Source organism: Sprattus sprattus (genome assembly GCF_963457725.1).
Source record: "Sprattus sprattus genome assembly, chromosome: 3".
NCBI classification, from domain to species: domain Eukaryota; kingdom Metazoa; phylum Chordata; class Actinopteri; order Clupeiformes; family Clupeidae; genus Sprattus; species Sprattus sprattus.
Window position 1 is genome coordinate 31,089,892 of NC_137922.1, and position 18,386 is coordinate 31,108,277.

The 18,386-nt window shown below is 42.8% G+C and overlaps 1 protein-coding gene across 1 annotated transcript; it reads left to right on the top strand.

The window, feature by feature from the left end:
- Positions 1-975: 975 nt before the first annotated feature.
- On the top strand, positions 976-17,076 carry lhpp (phospholysine phosphohistidine inorganic pyrophosphate phosphatase). The gene is made up of 7 exons (XM_080834985.1): positions 976-1,107; positions 1,442-1,629; positions 1,983-2,136; positions 2,234-2,297; positions 3,729-3,821; positions 4,009-4,100; positions 16,383-17,076. Exons 1-7 carry the CDS (start codon positions 977-979, stop codon positions 16,477-16,479), a joined length of 819 nt encoding a protein of 272 aa, XP_080691111.1. The 5' UTR covers position 976; the 3' UTR covers positions 16,480-17,076.
- Positions 17,077-18,386: the final 1,310 nt, after the last annotated feature.

The window sequence follows — 18,386 nt, forward strand, 5'->3', positions numbered from 1 at the left end:
ATTTTGCATTTGAGAGAACAAGTGCCTTGGAATTGGGGCTGGTGTCAGTGAAGCACAGCTGCAAGCCAGTTCAAAGACACCATTATGATGTCACAAAGCCGCAGGTGTCAGTGAAGCACAGCTGCAAGCCAGTTCAAAGACACCATTATGCTGTCACAAAGCCACAGAGTTCTGCCATGCAAGTCTATGGGGGAAAAAGGTGATGAAAAAGAGGAATAAAAAAAGAGTGGCAAGGACTACCGCCACGAAAAGATATAGCAGGTTGCACCGATTGGGCCGGACGTTTCGGCGTTTGAACGGCGTCTCTATCTCAATCGGGCGAGGCCTGATGCGTCGCAAGAAAAACAAGGCAGAAAGGAGAGTAAAGAAAACTTACGGGCAAGCACACTAATTATGCTACACTTACATTCATGCCTATCCAAGTCTTTATTTCACTCTCACTAGCAATAATTCAGTGAAGGAGTTATACCGTATCTAGTAAGCTGTTAGATAGCTGAGCTAGGTGGTTAAATAAGTGCACACTATTATCTGCATAGCTTTACAAACCTTAGATAAATATCCACCGTGTTGACCTTTCACGATCCATTTTAGTGTAATGGGACGCTTGTAGCTTAGGCTACTACGCACTCTACAGCCTGAATAAAACCATACTGCCACCTACTGGTAACTCATTTACCTTTGTTTGGAGGGGGCCACTGGAAGATTTAACTGGGAGAGTGCGACAAGAATGTCTGAAAGCTCGGATGAGTGCGTTGGATGATCCACAAATGTAGATTCAACATTACACACGCAAAATTACAGATTTACAAATTACATTTCATGACAAATTATTCGTTTACAAATATAAAAAAATATATTTACAAATAGTTCCACCAGCAGTCGGATGTTCTCATGTAGGTATGCTGTCAGCTATTGCAATGCGAACTACATATCCCACACTGCATCCCTTTGCGCAAACTCATTGCTGCACTCCACCATGGCTGACCATAAGTGGACAGGTTGTGTTAAAAGTCTGAAAGGTGTGATTTTAGACATGTGTGGTGTATTATACGACAGTGGAGAGGGTGGTGGTGTACCGATTTCGGGATCAATTGAAGCTGTGAAAAGGTACAAGTAGGCTAAACGTTATTTGTAATTTTTAATGATCGTAGCCGAATGTAAAATAATCAGATTATCAGAATGTACTGTACTTAGGGGTGGGTCTACGTTTTAGTTTTATCACCTTTGGCTTATCCTGAAAGATGAAATTATGTTAGTATTGAAGTAAACGTTGACGTTTGCGAGGACTGTCTATCTGACACAGACAGGCTGCGGCTGTTGAGTCAGTTGACAGCATGAAGACTTTGTTTGTATTTTTCTAACCAGGTCACGATATATTTAATTTTGGGCAGTATTTTAACTTTCTTAATGATTACGTTGTCTTTTTTGTACCTCTTTAAAGACTGAAGGAGTCAGACCTGCAGTTGCGATTCTGCACCAATGAGACACAAGCAACTCGTGAGAAGTTTGTTGCGAAGCTCCAGAGGATGGGCTTTGAGCTGTCCGTCAGCGAGGTGTTCTCTCCTGCTCCAGCCGCTGTGTCTCTCCTCAAACAGAGGGGTCTCAGACCCCATCTCTTGGTGCATGATGGTATGACTATTATTAGCAATCATTATTAGAACAACAGCTATGCTGCTACTGCATCCCAGTCAGCCTGGTCGAGTATGAGGTTATGTAATACTGAAGCAGCCACATTCAAATGAAGGTGTTTCACATTGGGTTGTTTTATTGTTGCATTGTTTCACAGTGAGTTGTAAAACATAAAAAGGGGACGTTCTAGATAATAATTTTACCATGATTCATTTAGTACACATTAGAGTTGTTATAAGTGTATTCTTTTCATGTAGGTGTCTCTCTTAGCCAACTAAATGAGTACTACATGTGGGACCTTGATCATGTTTCAGAGATCTTGGTATTTACTAATCTAATTCACCTTCATATAGATGTAGTGTCAGAGTTCGACAGCGTGGACAAGACGAGCCCCAACTGTGTGGTCATAGGAGATGCAGCAGACAAGTTCTCTTATAAGAATCTGAACGACGCATTTCAGGTTCTCATTGGGCTGGAGAAACCTGTGCTGTTCTCACTGGGAAGAGGGTAGGCTGGTCGTTTGTTGGAGTAAACAGTTACAAAATGATTGCTCTGATGTTATTAAACTGTGTTAATTGTTTAATTATTATTTTTTTAATCTCAGGCGGTATTACAAAGAGACAGATGGTCTTAAACTGGATGTTGGCGTGTATATGAAGGCCTTGGAGGTGAATGCTGTTCAGTTGTTCTTGCTCTAACTATAGTGAGAATCACTGTCGAATGACTCATTTTGGTCCACACATTTTCATTAGAGTCTACAGCTGTGATTTAACAGTGTTCCTAGTGTTGCAACTGCCATTAAAGGCAGAATTTAAAACTATGTAAGTATATGTAAATCCCTGTGTAAATGTTGGAAACATGACATTCTTGACGAAGTTATCACATACAGTGCCACTTGAAAGTATGCGAACCCTTTGAGAACTTAAGAGTTTTCTGTTGTTTTACCATGATTTTTCATCACCAATTTTCCATAGATGAAATGTCAGGTTTATGTTTACAGATTAAAAGAGAAGGGAAACCAACCAAACTACTGTAGTGCCAAGGTGTACCCACACAGATCAACATTGCCAAGAGGAAACGAGATATCCGAGAACATCAGGAAGAAGGTTCTGACTGCCCATCAGTCTTGGGAAAGCTATAAAACCATCTCCAAAAGATTCCAGCTCCATCCATCCACTGTAAGAGAAATAATTTAGAAATGGAGGGCATTCAAAATGACCGCATCTCTGCCTAGAAGTGGATGCCCATCAAGACCATCACCAAGAAGCACCAGAAGAAGAATAAATCAGGTAAAAGTCAACCCACACATCACCTCTAAAGAGTTTCGGACCTCTCTGGCAGCATCTGGGGTAAATGTACATGCGCCTACAATCAGACGAAAATTGAATAGACATGACATTCATGATCTGGTTGCTAGAAGGAAGCCTCTGCTCTCAAGAAAGAACAAAACTGCCCGTTTCAACTTTGCCAGAGAGCACTTGGATAAACCAAAGGCCTTCTGGATGTCCCTTCTTTGGACAGATGAGTCCGAGATAGAATTATTTGGTCACGATCAAAACCAACAATTTTCGTCTGATTGTAGACCCATGTACATTTACCCCAGATGCTGCCAGAGAGGTCCGAAACTCTTTAGAGGTGATGTGTGGGTTGACTTTTACCTGATTTATTCTTGATCTGTGTGGGCACACCTTGGCACTACAGTAGTCTGGTTGGTTTCCTCTCTCTTTTAATCTGTGTTGCCCAACCCTTTTTCTAAGGATGTCTCAGTTGATTGGTTTGCTTAATTGACTAATTAAGCACCCAAATATGTTTCACCGAATTTGTTACCTGCTTGTCTTTACCAATCCAGCTGGGGGTTCACTTACTTTTGAAAATACAATAATTCCATGTTTCATGTAGTTGTTTGGCTACTCAAACAATTCCCTCTAAACAAGTACATGCAAATGATAAACATAAACCTGACATTTCATCTATGGAAAATTGGTGATGAAAAAATGAAAAATCATGGTAAAACAACAGAAAACTCTTAAGTGCTCAAGGGGTTCACATACTTTCAAGTGGCACTGGCTACATTGGTGTGTTTTGTGTATCCATGACAGTATGCCAGTGATGTTGAGGCTGAGGTGGTTGGGAAGCCATCAGCTATGTTCTTTCAGAGTGTCCTCGATGACATGGGGATTCAACCACATGAGGTGTGAAATAACGTATTGTACTCTCATTCGGTGTTCTGTATGTTGTGTATTAGCATCCTCTAAAGAGACATGCAGATGTATTACTTCTGTGGTCACTTTTACTCCACTACACATTTTAACCAGTTTTCTTATTTCCTTTTTATCTTTCCTGTCCCCTGTACCTCACCCCATCCCTTTCTCTGAACAGGCTCTGATGATTGGGGATGATTTAGTAAATGATGTTGGTGGTGCACAACAATGTGGGATGAAGGGCCTCCAAGTAAGAACAGGAAAATACAGGTAGGAGTGGAAGAGATGTCCTTGTATATATTCCTATGTTTTCAACCTAATGTGTGCATAGATTTCTCTTTACATTTGAAGAGTCGTTTTTTTTCATGATTGAACAAGAGTTTTTGAGGACCACTAGAGGGCACCAGATGCCCATTTTCCAAAGTGTTTCCAATTGCTGTAAATAGTACGATCAGATCTGTGTTCCTTTTTCAAGGAAAGGTTTGAGTAAATTCACAGTGGTCAGCCTCAGCTATCTGGTTGCCACAGAGGTATGTCCATGATCTCTAGAACAGTCTGCAACTGTAATGAATGTGTCCCTGGCCACATGTTCTGCATTTTGACCAGAAGCAGCCTAAAGGTTGGAGAGCTCTGAACAGTCTGGGGGGCTCAGTAAAGAGTGGGCCAGGCGTGCTGCAGTCAGCTCAGTTGTGCCATAAGCCATTGCTGTATGACAAAAGAAGGAGGAGGAACAGAAACCAAGGCCCAGCCCATCCATCTAGATGCTAATAACCTCTGTATACTCCATGGCAGGTTGGGTCGCTGCATATGTTCTGTGAATTGTGTCCACTATAACTGACAGTTGAAGAAGTGTGCTCATCTAGTCCAAACAGGAGCTCAGAAAAGAAGACAAGTAACCCTAGAAAAAAAGAGTACGGCACCCTGCTCCTGTGAAATACTTTAATGAAGCCAAAAGCCACAAAGCTCTTAATGAAACGAAGCTCAGTCTGAGGAAGAGCTTTTGAAATGCCACCTTCTGTTGAGAAGCTGAATAATGTGATTCTAGGGAGGAGAAGTGTGGGTGGGTTTGTTTCGGCTCTATTTGTGTCCTCCATAAGCCTGGGTAAAAGGCCTGAGCTCAAATGCCGCCCACCTATTTTCTGTGGACAGTTCTCAAGTTTCCACCCCTCACATCAATTAGCACTCCAGAATACGGTATCCACCCATTTCATGAACAGCGCTATGGGGGCTAGTCTATACATGCAAAACTGTGGATTCTGTACACATTTGAACTGTTAAAAGACCCCTGTTTCCCACTGGTTTATTTGACCACTTCTTCTTACTTGGCAAAAATACAGACATGTTATGCTCATGTTGCAGCCTTATAACAGAATGCAGTAGGTACCCTGTGTGATACCTGAGCTCAAATCTTGGCATGTTAGACGGAATGATGTTATTGTGCAATGTGCAGGGAGCAGGGCCATGATTTGATACAAGGAATGAATGAATGAATGAATGAAGGATATGAATGAATGAATGAGTGAATGAATGAATGCATGTCAAAGCTAAGCAACCTTCCTGTGATTGGATGTCACGAATGAGAGGCATACTGTAGGCTTTGTGTCTCTCTGATTGAACTTAAGTTTCATTTGCCTATCAGTGAAGCAGATCAGAAGTTCAAAACAATGAAATGATCCTTTAATGGTAATCTGACCATAGAGAGTTTACATTGAAGAAAGTCAGCATGGGTCCACTGTGTGAATGGAACTCATTATTATTTCATGCTCTTGTGGCTGGGACTATATCTTCCCAGCTAGTATTATTCAGGCATGTATATGCACATGCCTTGCATAATCAGCACAATGGCATACTTGCTTAGATGTTTGCTCAGCCATATTGGTAGGACCAGGTCTGTTCGTAATCAGATCAGCTGTTTGTCATTGGAAAGTTATGGACTTTTGATGAGGATGGTTTGAATCCTCTGCCCTGTTTTGCCATACCATTAGGTACACTCTACCCTCTAGCAGCCCTTGAAATAACACACAATGTTTATGATTGTAGAGATTTTGAGAATGAAAGACGTTGTGGCCCTGAACTATGCAGACCACTTGCTCATGATGCTTGCTTTGGGGTCTGGTAAAGCTGTTGAGATGAATAAGAAAGGTGGTGAACCTGTGTAGAACTTTACCCCTGCTGAGGAATAAAATGGCGGTTATTTAATGTGAGTCTAGGGAACCACTGGTAGTGCATAATAGGATGATATGAGTTTTGGTTCCCCATACAACTTTCTGTAAAGGCTTGTTAATGCTGCATGGTAATTTATGACAAAGATTTATGGGTCTGGTCCTATATTACATTACATGTGACCTTCACTGGTTTATTTTGGCAGTATATCATTTTCCCCAGGTGATGTCAAATTGGTGATGGATATGCTTACTCACTTGCATGCGCACACTAACATCCCCATATCCGCTTTATTTCTGGATACAAATAATTAATCAGAACTTTACCAAACATGGGTAGCTAACATAAATGTCACCATGTAGTTTGCAAGTAAGAGTTGAAGTTTTCACATTTTTGGCTGTCATGCTCCTTCATTTGGGCTTGAGATTTCCCAGGTAGAGCAGCACGGCGTACTTGCCTCACACACTATGCTGACATGAGGTCACTATAATGTGTCCCTGTTGGTGGAGAAATGGGTGTTGGGTTTTTGCCTGCGTTTCATTGTCATGGACAAGCTCAGAACACCCATACTGTATTCATTCACTCTGCAGTTAGCGATTCACCTGGTATGCTGGGTTTTGTGGAGTCTTGAATGTTGACATTACATCCTATAATCACTTCCTGCTAAAGTAAACCCATGGGGAGATGGGTGACATTGTTTGCATACAAACTGCAAGGGGAGAACAGGAACCACAGCCCTGCTGAAACTGAACTGCTGACACCTCCACACGCCATAAAACCACTGCAGTACTGCTCAGAAATGTCACTGTTTCCAAGCCAACCAGACACAGGGCAGTTTCATTTGAGGCCTCCTGCTACAGTTCATGGTTATAGCATGAGAACTACCCTGTCAGGGAAGTAGCTGTACAGACAAGCAGACAGCCTACATTACACACAGTACAGCCCTGCTAAAGGAGATAAGATAAGAAGACTCATGAAAAGGAAACAAACATGGACACCAACACAGAAAGCAAATGGAATTTATCATACTGTACCCTACTCTAGGGAGGTAGGACTACAGTCTTCAGTGGGATTTTGTGCATGTTCACTACAACCCCAAGATAACTGTTCAGAAGGTCTAAACCATTTGCATTGTTTTGCATTCCAACACCTTGGTCTGTTTGAAAGTCATTTACATTTGCAAATATTTTGTATACACATGTGTTTGTCCAGTACTGATGACTCAGTTTTGTGCTTCACAAAACTCATGTGAAGGAAGACCAAGTATCCTACACTATTAACATAACTTGTCAAGGTATTCAAAATCTCAAAAGAAATATTTCAATGCAGTACGTCACCATATAAGACAATATTATGTGATGTCAGCACTGTTACTTGAAGTTGGTAGCAGCAGTGAAATTAAGAGAATGTTTCATGGTCAAATGGCTGTTGACAGTTATGCCAGGGTCATACAACTAGTTTTGGACTCTGGTCACACATTAGTATGGAGTTGTGAATTTATATCAGTTAGATTTGTTTTGTTTTGTTTTTCTTTTTAAAGAAGTCTTGAACGTCTGTGGAACATCCAGTATTTAGGAATACCTCTTAGAATAGACAAATGCATTACATACATGTCTGATGGCAGAGCAAGCATTATGTTACATTCCAAGCTGTGAACATATCCCCAAGACAGGTTGAATGACATTACAATTATTACAGTGCATGAAATGCCCTGTATTGTTATTCCTAGGCTTCTTCTTCTTCTTCTTATTCTTGTTACCTTTTTCTGCGATTAATTCAGCCCGAACCGCTTAACGTAGAAACTTCATTCAAACTTTGTCGCGTAGGTCTTGTAAAGGACACTTATGCTATGTATTTCCACTTTTCTAAACTTTATACTTTTTAAGATATTAAATAAAAACAAATCTAAATTTTCCCATTGACTTACATTGGGCCATTATGACATCATAATAGGGTATTTAAACTGGCTTGCACCTGTGCTCCACTGACACCTGCGCCAAATCCAAGGAACCTTTCCTCTGTCCCTCTCAATTTAACTGTAACTAGGAAAATTAAGACACCTTCCATTCTCTACTTTTTTCTCTCTCCATCTCTCCATCTTTCTCTCTATCCCTCTCAGTCTACTTTCTCTCACACTCAATCTCTCTTCTTCACTCCATTTTTATCTCCTTTTTTCAATATTTTCACTCTCTCTTTCTCTTTCACTCTTGTTCACTCTTCTTTCCTTCTTCCACTCTTCTTTCCTTCTTTCACTTTTCTTTCCTTTCTTCACTCTCCATGGGGAACGATGAGGTTTGTGGAGGGTCATCCTTATGTGTCTGTTTTCAGCTGGGCACAGAGAAAGCAAGCCTTTCACTGCTTCGAAAACTCTTTCTCACGTTTTCTTCCTCGTCCTTTTCCTGTCTCCTATCCTATCTGTCTATCACAGTGAACGCCACTCAGACAAAACACACTCTGGGTGTCTTTGTTCAGGGGGAAGATGAAACCAGCCTCTCACTCGCTTACACTGAAAGGGCCACAAGCTAACATGCCCTCTTCTGTAGACCATAAGTAATTTTGCCTGGCTCATATGCGTGAGACACAACTATAGAATTATGACATCTTGGAGAGATTTATGTGAGATTAGTGTGTGTGTGTGAGATGTTTTGTAGGTCACCTCAATCTCCTGGCTAACTGAGAGTAGCCTTAGGGGAACATCTTCACTGGTATGCATCTGTACCTGCTTCTTACCCTTTCAAACTCATAAGGGCGTTTTCACACCTGAAAATCTGGACCACAGACCAAACCAAGGCTCATATGTTCGTTCCCAAGGATACATTTGATCCGGTTAGTTTTGCCTCGACATTACAAGTTTGCAAGCGCACTACACTGCAAATATTCAGCTTTCAAAAACAAGAAAAAAGTTGTAAAATGGGGGAGGTATTACTTAAAATAAGCAAAATTATCTGCCAACAGAACAGGAAAATTTGAGCAACCAAGATTTTTTTTTAAAACAAGTAAAAATATCTAGCCTCAAAGTACCTACTGTATATCTTAAAATTAGTGTGGCCAGACCAAAAACAAGTACATTTGTCTTGTTCTGACTTTGACAAAGCAGTTCTGTACTTGTCAGTGGTGATCAAACAGCTTTATAATTATTGCAATTCTAGTTTCAAGCATTAACTTGCTCAGAACATGCAATAAAATCTCAGTAGCAAGTTATAATACCTTTTTAAGATAACTAGGGACTGAAATGCTTGAAGCAAGCTCTAACATAAAACATGCCTGTTAAGAAGAAATATCTTGTCAGACTAAAAACAAGCATATATTGCCTTGATTATCATCTTACTAAGATTTCAATGTTTGCAGTGTGAAGAACTTGACATGACACCTGCATCCTGCGTCTCCCTGTACTTGACATTGATTGGTTTGGAGATGGGCTCTCCAGGTTGTCATAAAAGGAAAGCTGTCCTTGTCATTTGTTGATACACCGCCTTTTCTGATGGCATCATGGACCTGTAATATAAACCTGCAATTTCGTTATCTTCAGGTTGCATTGCTCTCCCGTCCTCTCATATCCTCTCTCTCTCTCTCACTCTCACTCTCTCTCTCTCTCTCTCTCTCTCTCTCTCTCTCTCTCTCTCGCTCATCCTCTCAGAAAATAAGTTATATGTTTCTGCATTTTATGCGTTGTCTAAGTTGACTTTTGATTTCTTTGTTTCCTCCTCTCCCCACGGAGCTACCGCGGCACATTTTGACTTCCAGTTCCTTTTCTTCTTCTACTGTTAAATGGGTGACGATAGCCTGTCTCCAAAAGTCTGAACCATCCAGAAAAGCGTTTCACACTGCAAGCGAACCAAACCATGGTTCAGTTTGATCAAATGATTGTCCCTTGGACCATATGAAAGCACCCATAGACACACATAAATACTCTGACCAAAGATTGGGAAAAGCTATATACCCATGCTTGTTGCAAAGCCATTTTAAATTCTTTGTAGATGACGCAGGGGGAAACAATACATACCCATGCAAGGGGCTGCTTGTCTTGTGTATGTCATTGTAATTCTAATTTTGCTTTTATAAGAAAGAATTTCTGATGAACATCTGTTTGTCCTGTCCATATGTGTACCTGTAACCTGCTGTATATGTGCGTAAGTGTGTCTGTATATGTCTGTATATGTGCGTATGTGTGTCTGTATACTTCTGTATATGTGCGTATGTGTGTCTGTATACCTCTGTATATGTGCGTATGTGTGTCTGTATATGTCTGTATGTGTGCATATGTGTTTGTCATGTGCATATGTGTGTCTGTATACTTCTGTATATGTGCATATGTGTTTGCCGTGAGGGGCCTCTGTCTAATATGTGTCAGCCACAGTTCAAGGGCAGCATTGATTTTCGAATCACAAATGCAGAATTGTGTCAATAACACAGAAGGCCACTTTTGTCATTCAGCAAGGACTGGAATTTAATTTGGCAGTGCCATGTCCTGGGATATAAACATGCACCAGTTCTGAAAATGGCCTGGGACCATAACATCACGGTGTCATCAAGTTTGATTACCGTCAAGCTGCAAATTTCGATCTCTCTCTCCCTCCCTCCCTCCCTCTCTCTGAATACTACTACTACTACTACCATTTATGGATGTGGGTTAAATAAGAAATACATTCAGGTGCTGGTTCAGGTCCAGGTGCTGGTTCATTGGTGAATAAGCTCCTCTTCAGTAAAAGTAGCCTCATTGCTGCCTGAGCTAGAATAGCTCCATCTCAGCAGCTGCACGTGACCAAGAGCCAAGCTAAGCCGGTTTGCTAGTTAAGAGTCAATTAACAATGAATTATTAACATGGGCCTCTGACACTGTGGGACAGGCTTGTCATGAGCACATGAGCTTTAATAGTGCAGCGTCACTGAGAGCTCCTTTAGAGAGAAGCGCAGAGGGAGGGGTGAAAGCAGAGATGAATGTGTGAAGGGGTAGAGAAAGAGCAGACTGTTCTGCCTCGCCATGACTCCCAGATGGCTCAGTGGAACACAACACCACCCTGCTCTGTAAACACACTAGTCTAATACTAAGGTCTTCTACAGTGAGTCTGCTGCACTGTCTCCCTGCACACACACACACAAGCACATGAATGCACAGCTTGACTTAATGTGACCTTCCCTCGTTCCTCTGCCTGGCGGGACACTTGGTGGCCTCTCCTGTCCTGTCCTCAGCTTGTCTCTTCCTCTGAATTATGGAGCTGCACATCAGAGACACAGAAGACCATTTCAGTCTCTGTTGACTCAAGTCTATATGAGCCCTTGTGAGACTTGCATTTAACGTCTAACATGTGTTTTCAGATTTAGTGATCAACATTGCTCCAGCTAGATTCTACATTCATCCAGCTGTCTGCAGTGCATCAGTGGCAGAGCTCACTGCCAGGGAAGACTTGCTCTGTCTCCACATCTCTGACACAGAGGCTAACAAGTTTGAGACTGGCAGTGTTTATTTTCTGTTTACTTAGAAACCATTGGAACTTCTTGCATGTGACTCTGCACTCGGATTCACTGTGTAAGCAACATCATTGTGAGCACAGCTTACTCTGTTAACTGTGTGTGTGTGTGTGTGAGAGTATTGGTGTGTGTGAGTGTGTGAGTGTGTGAGTGTGTGTGTGTGTGTGTGTGTGTGTGTAAAGTGACAGATGGTGAATCCATGGCTCTAACAAGATTCTCTCTAGCGTGGGAGAGCTTTTTAGTTTGCCCAGCCACATGAAAATCAATTCATTTACCTCTGTCTCTGCGGAGAGGAACCCCCCTGTCCCCTGTCCCCTGTGCCAGCGCTGACCATTGCTGACCTCTTCCCCAGGATCATGTGGGAGGATCACATGCAGCCACTTTGTTCCACGGAGACAGACGCACACACAGCTCTCATGTCGTGACACTGCTGAATTACTTCTAATGACAGCAGAGTGTCCTACTGACTGATCTCATCATGGGAATGCAGGGAACACACAGTCAGACACCCACACTCACTCAAACTCACACTGATCAACACAAGGGAGATGTTGGAATGTGTACTCAGCTGGAGAAGTTGGGTGATTTGGGTCATCAGGTTATCATATTTACGTTTCTAGTTTGTGTTTTTTTTCTAACTTTAGCGCTGCATAACACGCAGTCAAACAGCCTCTGCAGCATGAAGTTGGGGGAAAAAAGACTTGCATGCAAAGCTCTCTCTTGCTCCCTCCCTCTCCCCTTGAAGATGCTGATATGTCATCAATCTTTCCAAGCCCTTTATTTTCCTCTCGAAAAGGCCGGCTAAGATCACGCTCTCACTCCTAAGGCCAACAAAGCCTTGGTGACCTGAAGAAAAACTAAAACACAAAAAGCCTTAGTGCATGAAGTCACAGAGTTCAAAGATTCTACACGCCTCATACATACATTCCTCACACTCACAGTAAATCAAAGACGGATTCACACTCGTTCCATTTCCTTGAACTCTTCACATAATATGGCAGGATTAAATGCGAAAGCAGACTCGCCCCGTTCATATTTACAAACAAACATGTCCTTATTTACTGCTGTCCCTTGCTGTGTTAAGTAGATTTACAGTTGTGGTTGTAGAGCATCGTCTTGAGCTTTGTCATATCTCACGCTCTTTGCTCTGATGTCTGCGTGTTTTGGCTATGCACACTTGTTTGTTTTGAACTCTGTCTCTCCTTGCAGACAGACACTTGGTCACGCCGGGTAGCCTTCTACTGTCCAGATGGCAGGGCCACATATTTGTATCTTTTTCCTCTTTCATATTTGCTCTATGCCCTTTACACAGAAGAGGCCAAAATGGTTCCCTTTTGGGCTGAATGGTTCTCTTTTTGATTGAAATGATTTATGATGGGAGGGTAAGACCAGTGCCAAGTCTCCTCTACTGAGTTGCATGAGTGCAGGGACCTCCTACAGAGGTGGCAGGAATGATTGACAGGAGAGAGAGTAAAAAAGCGAGAGATACCATTGAGTCACAGTGGAGGAGGGAAAGGCCTTATCTGTGGCCACAGGAGGGTGAGCTTTAGGGTGTGTTGGTTTTATGGGTGGGTTGTCTGTGTGTGGTTGCAGAGTTTATGCTCTGGGCATTCCTCCAGCCAGAGGACGAAAGGAGACGGAGGAGAAGCTGAAGCCTGGGTGAAAGAGAGAGAGAGAGAGGTCTTGGGTGGAGCAGAATGCTAAATCTACCAGCGGGAAAGGCCATTAAGGCCGTCTGTGTTTATATCTTTGCCGGTGGTGGTTGAGCATCCTGATGTTGATATTGTGGCAATTTAAAATGGGATGCATCATTTAGAGTCTAGTCTAAAGAGTCTGAGTCTAATATAATAATAATATAATGATATGGTGCAAGAACAATTCAAATGACTTGTATGAAGTTTAATAATGTACAGAAGTGCTCATCTACAACGGACAAACCATGGGAAATGTTTCAGACTAACTGGAATAGCATTAATGTTGGTGCCACAATAGTAGTAGAAGTAATTCAGAATACCATGTATGAGCACACACAGACACACACCCACACACAATGCTGATATCAATCTCTCCTTATACAGTTCTGAAAGTATTTGATCTTAGGTCGTGTCTGCAACGCTTGGAATTATGGGACGCACGTCCATGCCCTCCTTCTGACATTTAGGGAAGATGTTACACAACAAATGAATATATCGCAGTTTTCTTCTGTGCAGCCCGGACCCAAGACCTGAGTGGAGGCGGGTGAGAGGGCTGATCTCTCGTCCCAGGATGAGGCCCTGCTTCCTGGGGTGCCACTCTGGGTGTCAAGGCTCTGTACGTCAGCAGCATAGCAGGCTACAAATCTGCACCATAAACGCCTACGCCGGTCATTTCAGGAGGAGAGGACTGACCAGGGTGCTTGGTGTTGACCTTTAGGAACAGACAAAGCCTCATTGTCCAGGGGGTTTATGACGCCAGCTCTGGCCACAGCACTTGCTTTCAAAGGGACTGGGTGCAGGGGAGATGGCCAGGCACTATCTGTTCCCCTGTATTGATATTGCACTGACCCCCTCGACCTGTGGGCCATTACCTCAGCTGTAACACTAGACACTTTGTGCTGAATTTTGCATGGTCACATTGACTTGGTTACGCCTCAATTATTCATGTCAGAAAGGGGAGTAAAGAGGCAAAGTGAGCACACACACACACACACACACACACACACACACACACACACACACACACAGCTTGCATGCTCACAAGTATGCATAACTCAAATAAGCCAAGGTGCAGATGATCTCAGCAGGCAGACAGTGGATAATGATGACGATATCCAGCTTCAGTGTTTGTGTGTGAGTGTGAGTGGTATGCACTCTCCTTATGTGCCTGTACGTACTTGTGTATGTTTAAGTGTTAAGGTGTGTTTAGGTGTCAATGCAAGTATGACTTGTATGTGAGCATGACATTTAGGGTATGTGCAAGTGTGCGTGACCCTGTGTGCATGCCTGAGGGCTTAGTGCCGTAGTTAGGTGAACCTAGGAGACATAACAGTATGGATCATGTAGCCCCACAGAGTCTGACCTGCTGACAGACCTCGTAAACACACCATCATCCGTCTTCGCTCTGCCTACCTCGTCAATACCCAACGCCTTTCCCCCTTACCCTTCTTTCGCCTCTTTTGTTATCTCATTTTACACTCTTGAAATTTGAATTAGAGCATGTTTGTCACTTGTGCCATTGTAAGTTCCACAGAGTAGAGGTTCCGTTTCTCTTACCCTTGATGTTATTACTAGTAAAGACATGAACTAAATAGAAGTACTTTGTAGCAAACTGTTGTTTTAACTAGTACAATGTGCCCCTTTTTGTATGCATGTTTTTACTGGGATCGATATTTTACTTTATCGTCTTCAAGCTCATTTTGATTAAATATGTTCAAGTACCGATAAACACACATGAAGTTCCCACTAGCCTTCTGGGCTATGTAGTTTTGTGACCCGGGATGGACCAGCAAATATAGAGTAAGAAAAGCTTTCACTGCACCACATCGTCAACTATATCGCCAGAAAATACATAAGCGTGTCAGCAGGCTTTTATCAGTGCCAACTGGGCTGCTGTTGTTGTTTGTCTTTTAGTCAGCTAGCTGGCGTTTACACTCCCTACTTAACTTAATGGAATAAAGTCAAAAATCAAGTGGGGCTGGTTTTTCTTAGATACACACCTTTTTTCTCTCTCTCACACACCAGTACATCTGCAGAGGGGGTGGTGATGAATTAGAAGGTAAACATCTATACAGACAGCTCTGTTGTGGAGAATGGTAACGTTATAACAGTGCCACACACACACACAGAGAAACACATGGTGGTTGGTTTAAATGAAAGACCTATGCCACAGCTCATTAATTGGCTGTCACCCCTTCTGGCAATTGTGTGTGTGTGTGTGTGTGTGTGTGTGTGTGTGGATGAAAGGGGGCCTGTGCTGTGCTCTCATTTACCCAATACTAGAGCCCCTATTTCTCCTTCCAGCTGATTAAACATGGCTATCAGCACTCCCCAATGGCCTGCAGACAGTGAGTGCTGCGCCCCAACCCAGTGGCCCCTCACAGGCCGCTTGAGCCGCCCAATCCATTCGCTCCGAGCCCATTGTGTTCACACAGTGTGGTGGCCCAAATCTTTCAACTCTTTGTCCACAACCACATCAAATTTTCCACCCGTGTACGGTACAGGGTAGGGAGAGGCATACAACTCTTGATGAAAGATTAGGTATGGATCTCGTGTATTGAACCTACTTCATTGTGTTTCTCCTTTAATGGACTAGGTACATGGGCCTCGCTTTTTCAGATTCAAATGTTTCCTTCACGTTGTTTCCCTGCCATGAACACTTGGATTTTGCTGTTTAAACTTGAGTTTTCTCTTCATTGTTGCACTTGTCTTAAGGGTAGCATGGAGATTTAAAAGAAATAGGTGTGTGTGTGTGCGTGTGTGTTTGTGCGTGTGTGTGTGCGTGTGTGCGTTTGTGCGTGTGTGCGTGTGTGCGTGTGTGTGTGTGTGTGTGTGTGTGTGTGAGGTTTGTACAGAATGTCTGGATGTCACTGGAGAATCAGACGTGCAGACAAGCAGGGAGTTTAACATGTGCCACTCAGAGCACAATGGTGGATGAAACAAAAGAGCTCAACATTCACACACAACACCCACTCCCAGTTAAGCACCCTTAATTGCACTTGCTCACCCCTACACCCATTCAGCAGCAGTTTTAAGGCAGACGTCTGTCCCGATGTTTCTGAAAGACACTGTGTACAATATTTAATATTTGTGTGGCAAAAGCGATAAGCCCTTCATGCTGGTGTCTGGCTGGCATTCTCCTCAAATGGCCACATGTGTCTACCTAAATATCTCCTGCTGAACTGGAAACACTGACTGCAGGCTATCCTTCCCTTCCTTTGCTCCAGACCCAGTGATGAGAGACACCCCACCGTCACGGCTGATGGCTACGTGGACAACCTGGCCGCTGCGGTGGACAGCATTCTGAATCACCGGGGGAAGTGAATGCTCCTGCAGCAAACAGACGTCTATGGTGCCTCACAGAGTGTAACACAAGAGCTGAGTTGTGCAAACAGACGTCTATGGTGCCTCAAAGAGTGTAATACAAGAGTTGAGTTGTGCAGAAGTTCTTTATACTGTATGTTATGGCACCTTTTGATCGCTGATTCATCATCGATCTGGTAATGGAGAAAACTCACTGTGAAACATCCCAATGTACACAACATGAACTAACAAATCATCTCTTACACACTTAGATGTAAGGTAGTTGTTTTGGTATTGTTGTATTATGTTCATTTTCTTTTTATTGTACCTGTTTATGTGTTGACTCATCAGTCATATATAGAGTACTGTAATCACCATTTGATTCTAACCTCTGAGAACAGATGATGCCATAATGATGCCATGATCATATACTGCTAACACACTGGGGAAGTGAAGTAGCAGACATTACACCTTGTTACACACGGAGCTTATCTTGTTTATGCTGCCTTTGTATGGATGGAAAGGCCTGATTTGTGTAGACTCAGACTTGAAGAAGCCCAGTTTGATTTACAGCCAATTGTCAGTGCAGTCATCAAGAAATGTTAAAGGATGTTTATGTGCCCAAAAATTAAAAATATTGCTTTGAAGCATTACTTTTGAACTGTTTTTATTTTATTATCCCAAATCATGATACACATCATTACTGGTGCCATTGTTCATGTAAGACAAGACATCAAAGATTAAGATGAGAAGACATCAAAGATTAAGATGAGAAGACATCAAAGATTAAGATGAGAAGACATCTCTGTAAAGCACAGGCTGACTCAGCTACAGAAGCCAGCGTGCCAGTGCATTGTTGAAGGAGCTGTCTACGACTGGCCGGTGCATAAAGGTAGTTGTGCCTTTGTGTTGCTGAAGGGGCTTGATTTCTAAAGAGATGCTTTCATTCTATATGTTCACCAAGCACTGGTTAATTGACTGTAAACACAGGCCATGAGTGTGGCTTTGTTCATTGCTGTGGGATGTTTGAAACCCATCCCATGGCATCCCCTGCTCATGGAAAACAAGTCAGTAAAATCAATTCTGAGCAGTAATGTTGTCCATGGTATACAGTTTCTAACTCAGGTCTTTTTTATAGTTGACAAAGCAGTCATTTGACTCCACCACTATCATGGGGCTTATGTTACCGCTTCAGATGTGCTTCCGTGTCAGTGCGACTAGTTTGGAGTCAGCTCACACACACACATACGTGTGTACTGGAGGATTGACACCTGTGGGAGCAGGCAGGAAGCTGTAGCATGTGTCTCATAGGAGGGGTCTTCACAGAGGAGATGGATCTGTTTACAGAGCGCTCAATTACACCCACCATCCCACCCAATACAGCACACACACACACACACACACACCCACACACCCACCTCCACACACACACCCACACACCCACCTCCACACACACACGCACACACCCACCTCCACACACACACACACACACCTCCACACACCTCCTGCACACCCCTCCACGCACACCCCTCCACACACACACCTCCACACACACACACCTCTTGCACACATTCTATGCGCCACGCCCCACCATGTTGCAAAGACCCAGACACAGATTACCTGCAATTTAACTTTGGATAAAAAACAGACGCCCATCAGCTGCTCCATAGCTTTTCTTAAACTTTTTTTCTACATTTTCAATTTAATTTAATCAATCAGTTGAACTTCTTGTTTTAGTTATACACAGGAAATCCCTCTTGATATTGGTTAGGGACTTCCCACAGCGGCCAGACCGCTCACTGTCACATGCAAATACTTATACCCAACAACCTAGCCAAAGTGTTTTAACAACAGGGTGCACAACAACCATCATACCAATATTTAACAATACTAAACAACAACAAAGATCCCTTTGTGAGCATTTCAAG

What these genes read in the sequence shown, in the direction of transcription:
- lhpp (XM_080834985.1), top strand. Translation starts at nt 977, where the DNA reads ATGGCTGACCATAAGTGGACAGGTTGTGTTAAAAGTCTGAAAGGTGTG. An exon ending in TCAATTGAAGCTGTGAAAAG is followed by an intron (nt 1,108 to 1,441) that starts GTACAAGTAGGC and finishes ACCTCTTTAAAG; the next exon opens with ACTGAAGGAGTCAGACCTGC. An exon ending in CTGTTCTCACTGGGAAGAGG is followed by an intron (nt 2,137 to 2,233) that starts GTAGGCTGGTCG and finishes TTTTAATCTCAG; the next exon opens with GCGGTATTACAAAGAGACAG.